The sequence below is a fragment of the Saccoglossus kowalevskii genome, chromosome 1, assembly GCF_978046115.1.
Source record: "Saccoglossus kowalevskii chromosome 1, keSacKowa6.1, whole genome shotgun sequence".
Lineage (NCBI taxonomy): Eukaryota > Metazoa > Hemichordata > Enteropneusta > Harrimaniidae > Saccoglossus > Saccoglossus kowalevskii.
In genome coordinates, this window is record NC_140641.1 from 8186501 (window position 1) to 8209976 (window position 23476).

The following is a 23476-nucleotide window of genomic DNA, read 5'->3' on the forward strand; positions in this document are numbered from 1 at the left end:
AGTTGTGAATGTGACATATATACAAGATTTATTTGATTCTGAACTGTTTGTACATGTATGCACAAACATAGTTCATGTTCATTCACACAGTTCTATTATTAATATTTGGATTATAATGGTATTGACCTGAGGGATTAACTTGTTACATTCTGAAGCTCAGCTCAGCTTACCAGTAGTACTTGACATTATTCAGGATTAATAATATTTTTTTTTTTTCTAATTGGCCACTGACTCACAATAATGTCTTTTTTATGAAAAAAACATCAATTTTTTACCAGTATGCATTTCTTAGCTGTTTGAATAAACAAACAAAACACACATAATTGACAATATAACAAGAGAGGTGATTAATTAGACATCAATAGTTGGTGAATTATCTCTTCGTTTACACACCATAGAAAGTACTGTACAGATGGTAGAACGAACAGAACTTCTTCCAAGGACCAGCTCCATCAAACACATGAAAAGATGGTAAGTAACTTTTCAATATTTTCTAGCACTACTGTGTTGAACATTAACAACAGATAATAGATTAGCATGATAGATTCATTTACATACTGATTGTAAGAATTGATGATTTCATATAAGCATACAAAGAGTTCTACGTGATCAGTTATTGTGCGAACACTTGTTATGCACATGTACCAAATGTCTCCAATGTGTTTATCAAATCATGTTTATATCTCCAGTGTGTTTATATTATTACTATACATTTGAATACCGTCTCTGCATTACATTGAGGGTTATGGTAGAAAACATTTTTCGAAATTGGTACACAGTGTTTTTTGAATCATTACTTTGACACCTCACTACCCGATTATATATTGTTCTATTACTCTGTTTTCAAGATTTGATCTGTACATGTACAAGCTGAAAGTACCCAATATGTTTTATTTGCAGGAACCTGACAAAGTAAAAAGAAGTAATATATTAGTAACTAGATCAGTAGACACGCACCATAGTTACACACCTAGTTTTAATAGAGGCAAAGATTTCAATATCACAAAAATCATTAGTTCTGAAAGCAGCAGTCGAATCATACCCTATCACAACACTAGCACAGAGTCATATCCAGAGAGAAGTATGGGCAGTTCACATCATTTCAGACGAGCTGAGAAAGCTGAGACTTTGGCACAGTTAGCGGCAAGACGATCTAATAGTACTGGTGGTCTGAAATACCTAGATTCCACGTCACCTGAACGTTATGATACAATTGATGAACAGTATGAAGATATGATGACTCATGAAGTAAGATCTTAGTTTAATCACAACTCAAATGAAAAGAACTTTTTTTTTTTATCTGTACTACCGTACTTCCCTGGTGATAAGCTCAGGGGCCCCAACATGTAAAATTGGGGACAGTAACGAATGGGCGATCATCTCAGGAAAGATGAAGAATTTGTTGGTTTAACATTATAACCATGTCACCCCTCTTGAAAAATTATCCAAGTGTCACTTTTCGTTCGCCGTGTGCAAGATTAAAAGAAATATTATGTCACTTTGGGGGAAAATAAAATTGGGATGCATCATCATTGATTTTCACACTTTTATTATAAAACAAAAATGTTCACAAAAAATATGCATTGTTTATTACAATATTATTATCATACCATGGTGTGAAATTATTATGGTTTGTGGAAAAACAGTCAATTCAGAATCTTCATCATTATCTTTGTTGTTGAAGCTGTTCTATCATACACAAACTCGTGATGCAAAGCATCTGCTATGATGTTTTTCTTCAGGATTTGACCTGAAACAGTGTCCTCTGACTTGACATTCTCAATGGCTTATTTAGCTGTATAATCTTTTGGTAATCCTTTGCCTACAAGAACACATACTGGTATACATTGTTAATATTATGGGATATTCATTGTGTGGCAGGTTATGTGCAACTGAGATAATAACATGGTTAGTCTAAATCTAGCCTTCTAATAGGCTGGTGCAAGGTCTTATATCTGGCACTAGAAAAATTGCATCTGTATCAAAATTGAGTAAACTGGCTGAAATATATAATTAAATCAAGATCACGCAACTGTGAGCTCTGTTCATAGTGATTGTGATTGTGTGGTCAACTGATACGAGTAATAATATGTATTATTACTACTGCCAAAAATGTTAATATAACATGTGCGTTCTATGCTGCATAGCTTACAATTTGAACATGTCATCTGTTTAGTAAATAAGCACAAATGCCAAGAATCAAAACTAAATACATTATATTTATATATATTGTTTATATTATATTTGTTTATAATTATTTTACATACCACATGTGAAAATATCTTGAATTGATTGTTCATTCTTTCATATGCCTACCCCTCTTCGTATTAGTTCTATGGAGCATGTGGGGTGCGTGTTTTGGCCCTGGAATGTGAGCGCTACGCTGCATGTGAATTCTGACTCCTGAAAATGTATCAGAATGCCTATATAAACATATAAAAAACCCAAAACCATGTGGAAATCATTATATAATGTAATATAGTGAAAACTAATTATTTTGAAAAACCTATGACTCTTTGTCATCCCTTACTATAATACTATAAGATGTTGAGAGAATTGGAAATTTATGCATACCTACTTGATATAAACAGTGTTTTGTGGTGTAGTTCTTATGATGCATATGCTTAACCATTATCTTTCCCCAAATATGCTAATTTTCTCCAGATATGTTGTATATCATCTGCTACAATGTACACTTTCTTGCTGTTTTTAGTCTCTAATTATCTGTGTGTTTCATTTCAGCCCCGGTCAGTTGCAAGTCATTCACATTACAGGCATATAAAAACACCAATGGTTACAGAAGCATGTGAGTATACAAATAACATGGATTGATAATTCTTGTAGTAATAATAGTGCATCTGTACAATATATTATGTCAAAAATAATAATAATGCATTTGTTATACTGGTTTTATATTACTGCAGCAATGAAATCAAATGAATGTAAGTATATGGTAGTTTAATTGTACTACCACTGGTTATTAAGTTGTTAATAATTGTTTTAACTCTGTCTAAAGAGTGGTCCTTTTGTAGCCTGCATTCACAGATGTTTTTTTACACATGTTGTATAGGTGGCATGGAACCCATATCATGCACAATGCATCACAGGATGCCCCACTCTTTAAGCCAGTTTACTACAATTAAAGAAACATACTAAGAAATCCTTGAAATCCACCAAGAGGGCTTGGGTTATTGTATTGTTTAAAAATTCTGAAATAAAAATATATGGTCACCAAATTTTTCCACAAAACGACCTCAAAAATTGATCAGAAATGTGTGTTTTGAATGGTTTACAATTGGTTTCTTCGGCAGAAGCATTCCATTATATCTCAAAATTTTGTTCAATGACCTATGCTAAAAGAAATGATGTGTAGTCCCGAAAAATTGGAGAATTTTGAATATATAATTTATTCATGGAATATTGTCTTTACATATATTCTTATGAAAATATATCTTTCTTTCTAGGTAAAAAACATTAAATATTGACAATTTTTGAATGATATACTGTGATCAATTTTTTTTATTAAAAAATTCTCTCATAGTGAGCAGACTGAACACACAATTTTACTTACGATATTTACTTAAATTGTTCTTTCTTTCTTTGCAGCGACAATTTCTTTGAGTTTAGGTGACAAAGTTTACAGCAACTATGATAGATTTGCAAGTGCACGAAAAAACAACCGACCACCATTGCTAAGGCACCACCCAAAGAGATACTAGTGTGTACTGGTATCAAAACTAGAGGTTTTGAATGAGTACTGGAACTATGGCTATCGGGGGGGGGGGGGACTATGAATGAGCTTCATTACAGGAGCTAGGGAGTATGAATGAGCTGCATTATCTTGTATATATCTGATACAGTATACTGAAGTACCCATTATTCTATCACCTGTTGATAGCTGACCACTCAGCACAGTGTCTAGTATTAACTGTTCGTTGTAAAAAATTATCCAACATTGTTTTTGTTTCTGTAATAACTATCAGAACAATTATTTGACTTTGTGTATATGCTGTGATATCACATATGTTGTTATTATATCCTAAACTCTGTCAATTAAAGCTCTACTGTAGGTTAGTGCATGCTCAAATTAAGAGTGTGTAAAAATAAAAAAAATGTATTTTACACGTGCCTACATAGAACCGATACCTAAAAAACGTTACGACGACTGTAGCACTTTATCAAGTGAAGTTATTATAGTGTAAAAGTTACACTAGCTTTAACACCCCCACCTTACCTGACTGGAATCATTCCCCTGTCTACAGTATTTGTTAGTCCTGCATGTGTACTGACTGCCACACTAGACTAGTGTCATGGTTGGATGGTGACAGTAATGAAAATGAAATAACTCAAGAATTGAGTGTGCTAAGAATCATTCCATATTTTAATAATAATTTTGCCAGTGAACAATTCGTGATAAATCTCAGACATTCCAGTATTCAGATACTTCTCTTCCAAACTGCTGCTTTTAAATTTTGATTGTAATGTATTTTAAATCCAATTTTTTTTTTATCCACAATTAATTCATGTACAGTCTACATATACAGTAATTTTTATCTAGTGTGTACAGTATTATCGTAATCTGTCTTATGAACATTCCAAAGTATCATACTTGTAAAATATTGTATATACTTTTAATTGATGACATTTTTATTTTCAATATCACATTTTAGTAAGTCTATAAGAGCTAACTAATCCATGTTGTACTATGGTATGTCAAAATGATAACTGGTGTTGTGGTGAAACCAGCTTAATATACATAAGATAGAATGAAATGTATTTACATCATTACTTGATGGTGTTTACAACTATGCAATATCCACTGGATGGCATTCACTATTTTACAGATGTATCTGCATTATATCAACCTATTCTCAGATCCAAAATGTTCTAGATTGGTACATTAATTTCAGAATGTCTACTCACATTTTCTATCTCCACCCATATAAGGCTTGTCTAAACACCATGGATTTAAAAAATAGAAAAAAATTGTGCTTCCAAAGCCGATTGGTACTTGAAAGCAGTGAATTCCAATCTGTGGTTGATTGTTTGCTGTTATCCATGTATTCTGAGTTATGTTTGTGAAAACATACAAGTGTATTATTTTGTGTCTGAAATGAATTGCTGCATCAAGCCACAGTGTATTATACATAATTTTAATATGCAACACAATTCATATGTGTACATGTATATTCGGAACTGTATTGTTTCGTTGTTAGTATTTTTTGTACATTTGTGTATTTGCGAATGGTGAACCTTTTATTTTATTTTATACATTTTGAAGATGAAAATTAAATGCATGGTATTTTATCCCAAAATGTCTTTGTTTTATGAATGAAGCATATATGAGATACAATGTTTGTTGTTTTCAACTTGCCAATAATTTAGATAGTCATTATGTCTTCTTATTCTTAATGTAGTTCAAGGACATATTTTTCAATGATTATATAGGATGATGAGTTATCAAATTTGACCTTTGATTTAGAAAGACAATAGTTCTAGGTAGGGGTGATTTTCTTCTGCACTTCGTGAAACCACAACTGGCTTTACAGATGCCTAGTCTCATCCCTTATCTTATTGGCTCTCGCGGATCCAGAAATTCATAATTCCAGAATATTGATGTGGGCTGGGTTTGTCAATTGATTTGTCTATTTTTGTTTTATTTGTGGGCTGAAGGATAAGTGACTCGCTTACAATGAGGGATGTCACATATCCCATGTAATCAACTTGTGTGCGGTTTATGTGGAAAGCATAACAAATATGGGATGCAATGAAATGTGTGGTTGTAACGGTCTAGGAACTGGAAATTGAGTCTATACACAAACAAGAACAATTGAGATAGAAAGTATTTTTTATTTATTCATATTTTGTAAACAAAGAAATTGACCTGAATTCGCCTTTCATATAAATAGCGTCCCCTAGCATTCAAGTGCTACGATTATGTAACTGGATGACCCAAAGAGCATTGAAAGCATAGATATTGTAGATGACATCCACTCCACAATTAATTTTACACATTTTCACACAGTTGTTGATTTGAACAACATTGCCTTCATACATATACGCCATTTTGACGTCACATAAGCGTGTTGTCACTAGAGGGCGCAATTTAGAAGAATGGTGCATTATCGTCTCATCATCTGATGTTCAATGTATAAAAATAGCACCCAATCACTGTCTTGAGAACTAAAGTTTTTCGTTAGACTACTAGATTGTTATATTTTACTTGTCAGAGTTAGTTTTGTTTTATTGATATTTCTCAATGTTTTCATCTTCATAATAAACAGAAAGATTTATGTATAGATAATAGATAACTACCCCCAAATTTAACCATATTGATGACCTGCATTGCTAAAAACGTCACTCCATGATTTACTCGATATTATTCGTGTTTCGCTATTATTATGTACAATACAGGGAATCCCTGAATGTGACGAATTGTAATTGTACAGAACGCTATTATACTGTGCATGCACAACTTAATTGTTTTAATTCACAGCATATTTAATGTGTGCACAAACATAAGTAACAGATGAGGAAAACTTCAAAACAACATTTTATTGGAGAATTATCATTTACGTAACACACTGATTATGTAAATTGCAGTAGCCAAATTTAGTTTTTTCTCTACAATTATGACCTCAATGAAGAACTTGGATAGACTGAAATGCATTGTATCGGTTCACAATACCCCCCCCCTTCTCAAAAATTACACTATGCATTAAGGGCCAGTTAATTCATACCAGGGATGGCACCATGTACTCATAGGATTGTTTCTTTGTATCTCTTGAATCAGCATGGCTACTTAAACCAGTCCAGATTAGTCTGACGTGGGCTTAAGGCACTGATGTGATCAACATACGACTTTACTGATTATTCAGTTTTAATTTTCTTGGAATATTTAGTTCAATTAGTTTAAGTGTGATATATTTGAGCGCTATGCAGAAAGTCTCAAACCATTGCATTGAATCCTGACTTAAATATTACACTAGTAAAATAGCACCAGCATTCAGAGGTGTGCAGGACTGTCTGTATTGGTCCATCTCATAGTCCATCTTTATTGATTACTGCGGCTTCGGTACATCCCCATTAATTGTTTCTGGCTCCAAAACTTCTACCTTGTAATGCATGCCATTGCTGCTGAATCTGTGATGACTATTGTCAAATCGTACTAAGTCTGAAGAAACGAAATGTGAACTAAACGTCAGGCTGTATTAATTAGCTTATTCTGGTACAAAATGCATTGTGTGTATTCTGATGCAGGATACATTGTGTATTTTTATACTGGATGCATTGTGTATATTCTGATGCAGGATGCATTGTGTATATTCTGATGCAGGATGCATTGTGTGCATTTTGATGCAGGATGCATTGTGTATATTCTGATGCAGGATGCATTGTGTGCATTTTGATGCAGGATGCATTGTGTGTATTCTGATACAGGATGCATTGTGTATATTCTGATGTAGGATGCATTGTGTATATTCTGATGCAGGATGCATTGTGTGCATTTTGATGCAGGATGCATTGTGTGTATTTTGATGCAGGATGCATAGTGTATATTCTGATACAGGATGCATTGTGTATATTCTGATGCAGGATGCATTGTGTGTATTCTGATGCAAGATGCATTGTGTGTATTTTGATGCAGGATGCATAGTGTATATTCTGATGCAGGATGCATTGTGTATATTCTGATGCAGGATGCATTGTGTGTATTCTGATGCAGGATGCATTGTCAGCATTTTGATGCAGCATGCATTGTGTGTATTTTGATGCAGGATGCATTGTGTATATTCTGATGCAGGATGCATTGTGTGTATTTTGATGCAGGATGCATAGTGTATATTCTGATGCAGAATGCATTGTGTAAATTCTGATACAGGATGCATTGTGTATATTCTGATGCAGGATGTATTATGTATATTCTGATGCAGGATACATTCTGTGTATTCTGATGCAGGATGCAGTGTGTATATTCTGATGCAGGATTCATTGTGTATATTCTGACGCAGGAAGCATTGTGTGTAATTTGACGAATGATGCATTGAGTGTATTCTGATGCAGGATACATTGTGTGTATTCTGATGCAGGATGCATTGTGTGTATTGTGATGCAGGATGCATTGTGTGTATTTTCATGCAGGATGCATTGTGTATATTCTGATGCAGGATGCATTGTGTGTATTTTGATGCAGGATGCATAGTGTATATTCTGATGCAGGATGCATTGTGTATATTCTGATGCAGGATGCATTGTGTATATTCTGATACAGGATGCATTGTGTATATTCTGATGCAGAATGCATTGTGTGTATTCTGATGCAGGATGCATTGTGTGTATTTTGATGCAGGATGTATAGTGTACATGTATATTCTGATGCAGGATGCATAGTGTATATTATGATGCAGGATGCATTGGATATATTCTGATACAGGATGCATTGTGTATATTCTGATGCAGGATGTGTTGTGTGTTTTTTGATGCAGGATGCATTGTGTGCACTTTGATGCAGGATGCGTTGTGTGTATTTTGATGCAGGATGCATTGTGTGCTTTTTGATGCAGGATGCGTTATGTGTATTTTGATGCAGGATGCACACAATGCATCCTGCATCAGAATATACACAATGCATCCTGCATCAGAATACACACAATGCATCCTGCATCAGAATATACACTATGCATCCTGCATCAAAATACACACAATGCATCCTGCATCAGAATATACATACATAATGCTTCCTGCATCAGAATACACACAATGCATCCTACATCAGAATATACACAATGCATCCTGTATCAGAATATACACAATGCATCCTGCATCAGAATATACACAATGCATCCTGCATCAGAATGCACACAATGCATCCTGCATCAGAATATACACAATGCATCCTGCATCAGAATATACACTATGCATCCTGCATCAAAATACACACAATGCATCCTGCATCAGAATATACACAATGCATCCTGCATGAAAATACACACAATGCATCCTGCATCACAATACACACAATGCATCCTGCATCAGAATACACACAATGTATCCTGCATCAGAATACACTCAATGCATCATTCGTCAAATTACACACCATGCTTCCTGCGTCAGAATATACACAATGAATCCTGCATCAGAATATACACACTGCATCCTGCATCAGAATACACACAATGCATCCTGCATCAGAATATACACAATACATCCTGCATCAGAATATACACAATGCATCCTGTATCAGAATTTACACAATGCATTCTGCATCAGAATATACACAATGCATCCTGCATCAGAATATACACAATGCATCCTGCATCAAAATACACACAATGCATGCTGCATCAAAATGCTGACAATGCATCCTGCATCAGAATACACACAATGCATCCTGCATCAGAATATACACAATGCATCCTGCATCAGAATATACACTATGCATCCTGCATCAAAATACACACAATGCATCCTGCATCAGAATATACACAATGCATCCTGCATCAAAATACACACAATGCATCCTGCATCAAAATGCACACAATGCATCCTGCATCAGAATATACACAATGCATCCTGCATCAGAATGCACACAATGCATCCTGCATCAGAATATACACAATGCATCCTGCATCAGAATATACACTATGCATCCTGCATCAGAATACACACAATGTATCCTGCATCAGAATACACTCAATGCATCATTTGTCAAATTACACACAATGCTTCCTGCGTCAGAATATACACAATGAATCCTGCATCAGAATATACACAATGCATCCTGCATGAAAATACACACAATGCATCCTGCATCACAATACACACAATGCATCCTGCATCAGAATACACACAATGTATCCTGCATCAGAATACACTCAATGCATCATTTGTCAAATTACACACAATGCTTCCTGCGTCAGAATATACACAATGAATCCTGCATCAGAATATACACACTGCATCCTGCATCAGAATACACACAATGCATCCTGCATCAGAATGTACACAATACATCCTGCATCAGAATATACACAATGCATCCTGTATCAGAATTTACACAATGCATTCTGCATCAGAATATACACAATGCATCCTGCATCAGAATATACACAATGCATTCTGCATCAAAATACACACAATGCATGCTGCATCAAAATGCTGACAATGCATCCTGCATCAGAATACACACAATGCATCCTGCATCAGAATATACACAATGCATCCTGCATCAGAATATACACTATGCATCCTGCATCAAAATACACACAATGCATCTTGCATCAGAATACACACAATGCATCCTGCATCAGAATATACACAATGCATCCTGTATCAGAATATACACTATGCATCCTGCATCAAAATACACACAATGCATCCTGCATCAAAATGCACACAATGCATCCTGCATCAGAATATACACAATGCATCCTGCATCAAAATACACACAATGCATCCTGCATCAAAATACACACAACGCATCCTGCATAAAAATGCACACAATGCATCCTGCATCAAAATACACACAACGCATCCTGCATCAAAATACACACAATGCATCCTGCATCAGAATATACACAATCCATCATTCGTCAAAATATACACAATTCATCCTGAATCAGAATATACACAATCCATCATTCGTCAAAATACACACAATGCATCCTGCATCAAAATACACACAACGCATCCTATATCAAAATGCACACAATGCATCCTGCATCAAAATAAACACAACACATCCTGCATCAGAATATAAACAATGCATCCTGTACCAGAATATACACAATGCATCGTGCATAAAAATGCACACAACACATTCTGCATCAAAATGTATACAATGCATCCTGCATCGAAATACACACAATGCATCCTGCATCAAACAACACGCAATGCACCCTGCGTCAAAATGCACACAACGCATCCTGCATCAAAAAGCACACAATGCATCCTGCATCAAAATACACACAATGCATTCTGCATCAATATACACACAACGCATCCTGCATCAAAAAGCACACAATGCATCCTGCATCAAAATACACACAACGCATCCTGCATCAAAATACACACAATGCATCCTGCATCAGAATATACACAATCCACCATTCGTCAAAATATACACAATTCATCCTGAATCAGAATGCACACAATGCATCCTGCATCGAAATACACACAATGCATCCTGCATCAAACTACACGCAATGAACCCTGTGTCAAAATGCACACAACGCATTCTGATGCAGAATGCATTGTGTGTATTCTGATGCAGGATGCATTGTGTGTATTTTGATGCAGGATGCATTGTGTGTATTATGATGCAGGATGTATAGTGTATATTCTGATGCAGGATGCATAGTGTATATTATGATGCAGGATGCATTGGATATATTCTGATACAGGATGCATTGTGTATATTCTGATGCAGGATGTGTTGTGTGTATTTTGATGCAGGATGCATTGTGTGCATTTTGATGCAGGATGCGTTGTGTGTATTTTGATGCAGGATGCATTGTGTGCTTTTTGATGCAGAATGCGTTGTGTACATTTTGACACAGGGTTCATTGCGTGCAGTTTGATGCAGGATGCATTGTGTGTATTTCGATGCAGGATGCATTGTGTGCATTCTGATTCAGGATGAATTGTGTATATTTTGACGAATGGTGGATTGTGTATATTCTGATGCAGGATGCATTGTGTGTATTTTGATGCAGGATGCGTTGTGTGTATTTTGATGCAGGATGCATTGTGTGCTTTTTGATGCAGGATGCGTTGTGTGTATATTGATGCAGAATGCATTGTGTGTATTTTGATGCAGGATGCATTGTGTGCTTTTTGATGCAGCATGCGTTGTGTGCATTTTGACACAGGGTGCATTGCGTGTTGTTTGATGCAGGATGCACTGTGTGTATTTCGATGCAGGATGCATTGTATGCATTTTGATGCAGAATGTGTTGTGTGCATTTTGATGCACGATGCATTGTGTATATTCTGATACAGGATGCATTGTTTATATTCTGATGCAGGATGTGTTGTGTTTATTTTGATGCAGGATGCATTGTGTGTATTTTGATGCAGGATGCGTTGTGTGTATTTTGATGCAGGATGCATTGTGTGTATTTTGACGAATGATGGATTGTGTATATTCTGATTCAGGATGAATTGTGTATATTTTGACGAATGATGGATTGTGTATATTCTGATGCAGGATGCATTGTATGTATTTTGATGCAGGATGCGTTGTGTGTATTTTGATGCAGGATACATTGTGTGCATTTTGATGCAGGATGCGTTGTGTGTATTTTGATGCAGGATGCATTGTGTGTATTTTGATGCAGGATGCATTGTGTGCTTTTTGATGCAGGATGCGTTGTGTGCATTTTGACGCAGGGTGCATTGCGTGTATTTTGATGCAGGATGCATTGTGTGCATTTTGATGCAAGATGCGTTGTGTGCATTTTGATGCAAGGTGCATTGCATGTAGTTTGATGCAGGATGCATTGTGTGTATTTTGATGCAGGATGTGTTGTGTATATTCTGGTGCAGGATGCACTGTGTATTTTGATGCAGGATGCATAGTGTATATTCTGGTGCAGGATGCACTGTGTATTTTGATGCAGGATGCACTGTGTGTATTTTGACGAAGGATGCATTGTGTGTATTTTGATGCAAGATGCACTGTGTATATTTTGACGAAGGATGCATTCCGTGTATTCTGTAAGAATATTCTCACTTGGCCCGTCTGTCTCAATATTTGAAAAAGTAAAACTTCCGAAAATATTGAAACTTGGCCAAGTTTTTTACTGTCAGACATGTATGAACATTCACTAAATTGCATATACAAAAACTTTATGCACAAAACGGTGTTACTAATATGCATATAAACTATGTCACTAATATGTATGTAAAAAACTTTATATAAATAAACTTGGCATTACTAATACACACGTGAACAAAACTGTGTATTACTACCACGTATGTGAACAAAACAGGTTGGTAGTAATATGCATGTGAACAAAGCAGTGAACAGTTATTACTAACATGCACATGGTTTGTTTATATGCTTACTGACAGCAAACCTAACGTGGAGTTACTTGGTGAGTTATGAATTGTGTCAACGCATAATACTACCACATTTAGTACTCACATGATCCAGCTTTAACACAGCCAACGCTTCCGTCCTCGTAGACCAGATGCGAGTTGTATTTCTCTACTGCCATAATTTCTACATCTTTGTTTTCCTCATTATCTTTATAGAATATACCAAATTGTAGACTATCCTGGCTTGTGAATACCCATCTGTGATTGGTTGATTAAAATCCAACAAGAAATGCATGAATTAAACAGTATTTTTAAAATAAAACACTGGCACGAAAACAGCAGCATGTCATATGTAGCCCCACTGACATAGATGACACTGCTCTATTAGGCAGCCATGCCAGCCTGTCATACATAGTGAGAGTGTTCCCTTTTTAATACTGACTACATGTCAGGATTAATTGTTACCATGGAAATATAATTATATACCAGTCGTATGTCTATGTCAGTACCTGCGTAAATTTAGTTGAATGTAGGCAGGCGAGGCTGATTTGGGATTTGCATAATTTATAAGCACTGAATCACCGTTTCCCCAGGGACCTATTAAAACATGTAAATTGACTGGGAGATTTATTAACTTTTATACAAACACTGTTGTGATAATTGATAGCAATGCGAGTAAACCGTCATTGTGTGTCAATGCATCGTGTAAGTGTGGGTTTGGAATCAATGTTGGGAGCGTATGTATAAGGATCGCGATGGGGTCTCCATCGAGCATCAGTTGAACCATCGTTCAATTCACATGGTGTCTGGTGTGCCTGTGGACGTGTATAATAACACCCATGTCAACGAAACACAATGGCCAGTGACATTTCCCTAGCAAATGAAATAAATATAATACATTTGCTAATATTATAATTTGCCACAATCTTTCTCCTAGAGCTGCTATAATCAATGTATTGATGGTTACAGTATGTCATTAGTGTCTCGACACAAGTTGTTGTTTAAGAGCATATATAGAGACAATCGGGATAAGTACTTCTTATGTTCTATTTATTATGCAAAACAATCATAATTATGCAAATAAAGTTCTAAAATTTAATATTTATGAATTAGGTTATGAAACAGTTCGATTCCATTTGTATATAATACATCCAATCAATAATTAATTAATTAAATTAATACATTATGCTATTGTAACAGCAAATAGTATATACCTGATTATGCTTGCCGGGTATTTGACATCTAATGGGATATCTATTCGTGAGCCATGTTTAACTGACGACTGTATTAGTTGCTGTTCGTCAGGTATTATCATTTCCTGTGAGTAATATGACTTTGGCACTTCACCGCCTAAACAAACCTGCAAAATAAAAGTCGGAAAAAATATTTATCATGCACAAGTGAAAAATTCTCAGTTAAAAAAGAATTAGTAAATTCTTTATATAGTAAATTCAACATCATCGGTGGTATTACCATACAATGCTATTGTGTTTTCTCACGTGTCATATGACTTAAAAGTTTGGGGAATTAATACATACAATTGTCATTTAAAAAATATATTCCTAACACAACAAAAATGATATTCAAGACTTTCTTTTAGCTTGGCATGCTTGTCAATTATAAAATACATAATAAAATATCTTGTCATCGTTATCCGTCATTTGTACACAAGCCAAGTGATTGACAGCGTGAGTAGTCAATCGGCGACTGTGTTACAGCTGGTGATTTCTTGCAATAATGGATAAAGTCATGGTGATACTAGCCGTAATTCCCCGCTGCAAACTTAAACGTTGCTAACACAACAGGTTACGCCCTCATAACACCCCTCTGTACAGTTTCCTACTAGATAATAGACTGATTACTCGATTTGTTTAACAATGTGACTCTATTTGATTTATTATTTTATTTTCTCCTTTCTGAACAAGTATCAATAACGTGTACCAGTATCATTATTTAATAGATATTTAAGTGGCACAGATATGCCTTTTTTTCTCTTTTACAGTAAATCCTGCCTCAGTGCATACGAAGTTGAACTGGATTAGAATATATCTCACTTTCCCATTCATCAATATATCTTTACTAGCATTATGTTGAGTGTTTGTAAATAATTGTGAGAATTCAATTTTATTATTATATTGATGGTGTTTTGTAACTGCGAGTTATATTAATACACTGATCTAGGGCCAATGGCCTTTATGTCAAATTAATGGAACATATGACGAGTGTGTTGTTTGTGTAGAATGTTTGCATTCATAAATCTAACCTTGCTTGGACACATCTTGTTTCCATCTTCATCTTGCATAGTACCACCCCAATGAACTGGCAAACTTTCTGGTGGAATGATTTTCAGTAATTCGTCTTGAAAGTTGTCTGTAGAATACAAATAAATGCGATGATGGGGGTGTTAATACCCAAAGTAATTTGAATTTGTTTTCGCATTGCAAGGAGAGTAATATTGATTCGGTACTTGTAGCTAGTATATTAACTTGAATTTAGGTCAACTATTTCTAACATAGATTGTGGTAGTACAAATAAAAACACTCTCGTTAAAGAGTATTTACAAAAAAAACACATTTGAATGACAAACAAAAATGGCGAATACATGTGACAATCATAAAATGACTTAAATTATATATCGTGTTGGACGGAAACATTTCAACGATTTCCGAAAAACTTACTTCCTAGAACTTTAATTTTCTTTCTTGTTTCCTCATCTATAAATGGTTTAAGTAATTTGTATACGACGGGGAATATCTTGGGTGATCGCACTATGTAAATAGATTTCATGGTTTCTGGATAGTTGGATTCCGCTAGTTTACAATACTGAAAAAAGTAACATAATAGAACGTAGTATTTAATATTACACTAAAACGTACAACTCACATGAGTGTAATTGTGAAGTCGGAAAGCGATATTAATGGCGTGGACACAAGAAAGTTGTCTCATAATATTAGCGTAGATAACACATACTACATACAGTAATGCATAAATCAACTGCAGGTTTCCATAAATGTCTTGTACCGAGTTTTTCAAGATCTGCAATATATACCATCCCTTCTATACGTTTGCCAGCCTGTAAAATAAGCGAGACATCATATACTATCCTGCTATGACTACGTACCTTCACATATACTAACGTTCACTGTATGGTTTGCATAATCTACTATTTGGTATTTAATAGTATAGCGATGTGTGGTGCTTCTAAAACAAACATGGTACCTGCTTAGACATTTCGGGGAGAGTTTCTCTGTAAAGTTTTTCCGAAAATTTCATCCTCCATTTCAATATATCTTTGCTTTTAACAGAACGCATAAGACCTAATAAAAGAAATACGACATGATATACTGGATCAGTACATATCACATGCATATTCAGTACATCGAGAATTTAAAGGGAAAGAGTAAAAATAGTCCAATCGAACAAACTAATGAATAAATATAATGAAATATTTGTTTAACAACACGGTAGAACATACATAATGTTTTGTAATGGTGTTATTTAAATTACGTATACGTAATGATTTTATAGAAATCGGGCAGTGAAATTAGAATCAACAATTCGCACCAAAGTAATAACCAGCGACGTGATGACTGAACAATCTCATATATATTACCTTTGGAATCTGCATTGCCCATAGGATCTATGTACACCGGTGACCCTTCCCTGTCCGGTCCTACAATACCGCCTGGAAAATACTTAACAAGTACCTGTAACGTACACATGCTAATGTTATAGAACAATATATACACAATGCATTGTTTAACCAATGTGTTTGTTGTAATACAATGCCGTGTAAGGGTTACAATATACATACCTCTGGGTCTTGGAAGTCATCTATTATAGTATCTAAGTTCATCTTTTCCCTGGTTTCCATGTGCTACATTGAAGGTAATATAAAACAATTGTTGTATATACGTATGCATGGCAACTTGCTGATGTATTCATTCACTTATTGGTATATGTTATATTACAGTGTGATGGGTTCTACTAATGTTACAGTAAATGAGACAGCGATTCTCTTGAATTCCCCTGACATGTACTACGATGAATATCTGAACCATACGTACCGCTCTCAGCATGGCTTCTGCTTTGGGTAAGTCAAACCGTCTGGCTGTAATGTACAATAGAACACGTGATCACAAATTGACATTGGTGTGTGTCTCTGTACGAAATTAACATAAACTGTAATTTCAAATATATAATCATCTAGTCACATAGTTTTGTTTTAAGATTGATGAAATAACAATGATCATTATTCATGACGTTTTCATTAGATTATGATTGTCTTGTCATACGAGTATAATTCATAATGATTGTATTATATTACATCATATCCTCTCACCTCGAAGCCATCGGAGAAAATAATAGTCATCGTGTTCTGGCTTCGTTATATCTGCAACATTCGTTTTAAACTGCATAAGAATAGAGAACGTATTCAGAAACGAATCACTATAGAGCAAAGAGAATGGAAAAGCATATATGCATACAGAAACCATTGCATGATATCGCGTGTTCATTGTTCTGTTATCAGTGTATTTGAATATAGCCGACATGGAGCCATTTCTGAATTCAACAAGTGACTACTCATTTTTCTTTTAAAACAAATTATGCAGGACAACAATAGTGAAAGATTGATTCATCACGACCACCCACGTAATTAAACAATTTATTCACCGGCCAGGTGATTGACGGCGCCAGTAGCTAATAGGCGACAGCATCGCATCTGGTGATTTCCTGTAGTAATTTGGGACACTCCATGGTTCTATTGCCCAGTATTACTTGCTGCAACAGTTAGACCGAAAGTTTCAATGTTGTTCTTGTTGAAAGGATAGAGTTAATGAAGGCAGTGGAGTCGTAAAAATATGAGATCTAGGCTGTTGGCATGGTCGTTACTTCAAGTTAAATTGAATCGGCCATTGTACAGATAGGGAACACCACGAGGCAGCAGTGGTTATTAGGCCCAAACAACAACCGCTGTCCCTTAGTGTTACCCTTGCACGTGACATAGAAACATCGAATCCGATATATTTGCATATGAATACAACCATAGCAGTTTACAATCTGCATATGAATACATATGCATATGACGTTTACACTCTTGGGAGTGAAAGGCCTGAAAAGCAGCATGATACATTTATACAGCTAACCATACGTAGCAAAGGTTAGTTCCTTCCATGAAAGTGTATTTAGTGTAATCAAGTAGCGACACATGTTATCCAAACCACATATCATCATATCGTTTTGATAGTCTCGTACTGACTTAACTAACGGAGGAGGCAAAATATTAGTGACGGAAGGTTTGCTCTACATCTATACAAAATGTGTTACGAAACATATTACCACTGTAACTTAGTGTGCAGCAACAACAATAGGTTTATATGAACTGAGGCGAATGAAAACCTTGTATTTATATATAAATTATATCGCAAACACCACAGTCATGGAGTCGATTTGGCATAGGGTTTGCGCTGTTTATGAGAAGAAGTCTAGAAAGATTGGAAATAGTACGAGTTCATCATTTAACTTTAGCTATTAATTAGGGTTGAATTTGGGTTTAGAATGCAAATAAACCTAATCAAAAATGCTTTTATATAATTGGCATTGAGTTATTGAAAAACAAGTAAATATTATTTTGTATTTACGTAAATTATCCAATAATGTTTTCGAAAGCATCATCCGATGAGTGTCTCGGTTTAATATATATTGTTTTTTTTATCTCGTCCTGTTAACTTGAATTAACAACTACGTACATTACTCGAGTTTAATACAAATGTGTAACTAACAGTTATCACTACATTATTGATCTTCGTTGTCAACACAAATATTTACGTCTAAGCCCTATACTGAAATGTGACATGAATCATTATGGCTAAATATGGAGGTCGAGTTATTTCCTGTTTGAAGCAGATCCAGATAGTATCATCGAAATTACGTCATCACCTGTACAAAAATACCTGTTTCGAATATCTACAATTCATCTTCAAGTTGATTGCCGTGAATCTTATACTACAGAAAGCATGTCACCAAATTGTGTGTTTTTCGTGCAACTGCCAGACCCGATGAATTAGTAGGCTGTTATGCAACTAATCACTAGCTGTTTTCGATTTTTTCAAACGAAAAAGAAATGCATCAAAACAAAATATGTGCAAAGCACGATCCTCGTGACTCGACATGACCTGCAAATCAAATCAATTAATCACAACTAATCAGCTGTTACAACTGTAGATGATTTATGTAGTTAATGAGTGGCATCTGAACCCAGTATTACTCCGACGATTTGGGTTACACAGGCTTCATTCAATTTTTAGTTGCCACGTATATTATAGTTTATAAAAATTAAAGTTTACCATGATGTGTGAATTGTCGAATAATTTTAACATTAAATAAATATATAAGTGATATACAGTGGAAGTCAGCACTTTTCTAACACTGAAAAAAACAGCTGTACTAACTTATACATTTATTTGCTTGTTCTCTTCTGTTCTGCTATAGATCTTATGATTTGAATTAAAGGTAATCCTGTCCACAGTTCACTAAATCGATGCCAAGCGAATTGTCTTATTATACTGGTGAACTTGTTTATTAATATCATTATTGAGTAAAGTATGACACGTGACGTACCGAGACATACACGGACATCGCCCAGCTGTACACAGATATAATAACTCTTTTAGTATAGACTGTAGACGGGACTGCAGACATAACGATAATATAACTAATAATAGTTAATTTATTAATGTATGCAGAATTGTGCAACAAAAATGTTATTCATTTTACCACTGTTTTAGTTTTGAAAAGAATTTTTTGAAGCAAAACATGTTTAGTACCATTTAATTTTGTGCCAGTTCCTCCATAGTGTTTCATTTTGTCGTTTCAAAAAACTAAACCATCCTTTAGGACGGTGATCCCAATTTGTCGAAGTTTAACAAAAAAGAAAAGGTATTATGTTTGAGAGGAAAGGTGTCAATTCGCGTAGATGACAAATTTTGTAGTCGCAGTTTCAGTAAATAAATGCGTTTTTTCCTTAAAATAGTAACATCTGGTACGTCATGGTAAAAGCTGACCTATAAATGAAAATATCTAAAATGTGTTCATTTTACCATAAATTGTACCCCAAGGCAATAAAAGAATGTTGAAAAGGTCAGGGTTCACCAGCCTAATTTTCGGGAAAAAGATAGTTGTATTTAGTGCATGGGTAGTTGTCATTTTGTCAGTATTATAATGATTTTACCATAGGTTCCTATGGTACAGATATTATGCCATATCTTATATTATATTATTTTATATTATATTATATTATATTATGGGCTGGTGACATGGACTGAAAAAATACTATATTTTTGGTGATGGGTACTTTTGTTGTTGTTCTGAATTATTTAAATCTGGGTATTAAAAAGTGATGAAAATGCATTTTTTCTTTTACCATTGTGTTCTATGGTATTGTTAAAAAAATAGCGTTTTTTGAAAAATATTAGAACAAGTTCTCAAAACCAAACACGCCATTGTAAACACACGACAAATGCCATTTTATTGAGCCATGGCACAATAGCTTTATAATTTTAAATAATAAACCAATGAACACTCTCATGCGATTTATGACCAATTTTCTCATGAATTATAAATTACCGTAAGCATTTCAACAACTTCAGACAATGCTATTTGCTTTCAATGCAATATTCAGAAATATCAGAAATAAGATATGTATGTCTTGGTTTAAAAATTAAAATGTGAACGACAGGTTTTGTTTTCACAAAATGGCCGCCAAATCTGCACAAATTTATATAACCGTCAAATGTAATTAAAGTAGCTGGAGAATTTTTTGCTGAAAATACTAAGCAAATATCGATCATGGCAGCGATTGAACTGATCAAAACCTACGAAGCCTTTGTCTATGTTTGTTTTCAGTTAGTGTCACAGTTCCGTTTTATGTTTTTTTTTCTCGATAATATTCAACTTCGGTTTGTTAAAATACATAAAGCGTCTTAATAGGTATTGCGTTGTCATCGTCCGATTGTTCTGGTTTTCGATAATGTTGTAAGATGATGCCCCATTACTTACTAAAACAACGTTAAAAATGGTTATGATTGAACAGTGACACTATACATTGTAAAGAAACAGACACCATTATATAAATGATGCATACAATGACGTATTCGTTAATATGGTATAATTGTTGATAGCAAGAATAACCTGGTTATGCTATTAGTTGTTGTTGTTTATGTTACCCATTTATCACATCTGATTATTATAGGAGTTATTTGTCCCTAAACAAACACATTTGGAAATTTCAGACCATTATTTGTCGGGTTATAGACATCACCATTTTCCTATCAAAATACTACCCTGCTGCCGCCTTAGCTACCCACAAACCTATACAAATCATATCAGGGGAATGGTGCTCTCTGTGACTGCATAAGAATAATCGATAATTTGAGAACGGTTGTACCAGTTGATCACACATGAATGCATCAGTTAAAGTGATCATAGTGCAGGGCTGCATGCGCAATTGGCTACCTCGCTCTATCATCCTGGAAAAAGTTCGACAATAATTAGTTTCTATAGCAATAGCTTTTTGTTTTTATAGTACCATCATGATGTGTTCCTTAAGTTGGCAAATGGTTGCCTAACACCGTCTATTTTTGCACACACTGTACAAACTGGGCCATATTTTATTAGACCAGAGCACGGCGGAACGGTGCATTCGACCATATTCTGGGACACCCGACAGACTGCCACAAGTACGCCGCGACAGCCGATGTCTACACCACCGCCGAATACACCGTGACAGACAAAACCCGTGCTGTGTTCTTCGCACGTCCAGTTGAACATTGATTGATAATTCAGTTAACCATATTCACAAAATTGGTTTTATAATATATAATGCTTGAAGTCCTTTTCCACATTAATGCTAGTAATAATAATAACAATAATAATACAACGCCACAAGCCTGATGACAAGGCGTGTATATTCTACCACCAGTCTGGCACAATGGCTGGTGTGATATTTTCAGTTCTCTTTGGTTGAACTAATAGAATATTATCCTATAGCATGGTTTGAAACTCAACACATGACCATGACTGGCAATACAGAGAAATGATGCGTCAGAGTGATTTATATCTGCAATAATTCGGCAAGGTGAACGTATTGGCGTGTTTAAAAATAGAACGACACATGTGAGCATGCGTACACTGTCAATTGGAGTGATGTAAACAGGTGTTGTCGCCATATGTGAATCCAGTGCACTATGGAACCCATATAACGACACACAGATATAACATTGTCATAACTAATGTGCACGTACATACAAAGTACAGTCCACAGCTATCAACGCATAACAATGGTCGTACGATTACTACAGTTCATAGTTTAACCAACAGTACCAGCTACAACGACACGTCACATTTTGTATTTTTTATTTCAACCAACTTGGTCAAAATTGATGTGTTTAAACAAAAATTGACATGATAAGTAATATAAGCATTGTTTAAGTGATTTATAAGCGAAGGATGTCCTTTCACTGTTTGACCCTTCAACTGAAAAATCAACAAGTTAACGTGTTTATTCCCGTTTATGCATTTATTAATAACGTATTACTGAATTTTAAACAATTAATATTTGACAAATATTATTTTCTATTTCGTCGCAATTTTGTGTTGGTTATTTGATTGAACTTGTGTTTACCGTATATTATTGTCGTAAACAACACACCAGAGATACTTATTTGCGCAGTTCCTTTTTTTTTATCACAAATTGATAAAAAAAATATGGCACAGTCAGCATATGTTCCGCCTGTATACAGCGTTGATGAATTATGACTTCAATAAAATAATTGTATACACTCACCTGCTCTAATTTAGTCTCCTGTACCTCGCTCAGGTCACCGACTCGCCCGCTCATCTTTCCTGTAACCGAGCTTCTCAAACAGACCAGCCGTATTGAAAAATGTCACCTCGACTGACAGGTATCGTGTTGGCAAAGACAGCTACGTCACTATCAATAGTTTGAAACACGAGTTCATTATTAATTAACCAGTCCGCCAGGTTATATCGATATCAATCATCAGAGTAAACAGCGAGTCATCTATATGAATTGCTAGACTGTCTTTACACCCGTTTAAAGTCCATGTTTCCTGTGGTACAGACCACACGACCAGAATGCGCTATCCGTTCTACGGTACCGGGTCATTGCATACGTAGAATATATTTAAAGAACTGCTTCCCGTGCCAAGTGGGTGGAAAACCCGAATGGTATAATAGTAGTCGGTAAGTCACGTGATTGAAGGGGAGTATAGGAGTGGATGTGCGGGTTGCATCTATGTATACGTTTTGAACTATATCAACAAAAATAAACTTTATCGCGTCAGTAGCCTCCGTGGGTAGATTTCACGGCCAGAGTTCAATTCATTTGACCCGTCGCGGCTATTTATAAATACAA

General features: G+C 35.2%; 2 protein-coding genes across 4 annotated transcripts in view; one reads left to right on the forward strand and one right to left on the reverse strand.

Moving 5' to 3' along the window:
- LOC100372232 (cytosolic carboxypeptidase 2-like) overlaps positions 1-5315 on the forward strand; it is a 43347-nt gene extending 38032 nt beyond the window's left edge. For 2 of the 3 annotated variants that reach the window (XM_085498650.1, XM_085498648.1), the window contains exons 29-32: positions 399-471; positions 901-1248; positions 2743-2806; positions 3607-5315. In XM_085498650.1, the coding sequence (XP_085354776.1) occupies positions 399-471; positions 901-1248; positions 2743-2806; positions 3607-3719 (598 nt within the window). In that variant the 3' untranslated portion in view covers positions 3720-5315. Of the gene's footprint in view, positions 1-398; positions 472-900; positions 1249-2742; positions 2807-3606 lie in introns of those variants that run through there. The other variant, XM_085498651.1, reaches the window with a different exon arrangement.
- A 515-nt stretch (positions 5316-5830) lies between these two features.
- LOC102802925 (SEC14-like protein 3) lies at positions 5831-23205 on the reverse strand. The gene is made up of 12 exons (XM_078007718.2): positions 22886-23205; positions 17384-17453; positions 17109-17152; positions 16856-16918; positions 16655-16748; positions 16261-16358; positions 16019-16114; positions 15720-15864; positions 15305-15411; positions 14256-14401; positions 13148-13299; positions 5831-7174 (listed from the first exon to the last, which is right to left on the reverse strand). The coding sequence occupies exons 1-12, from the start codon at positions 22937-22939 to the stop codon at positions 7062-7064; spliced, it is 1182 nt and encodes a 393-aa protein (XP_077863844.2). The 5' UTR covers positions 22940-23205; the 3' UTR covers positions 5831-7061.
- Between the last annotated feature and the right edge of the window lie 271 nt (positions 23206-23476).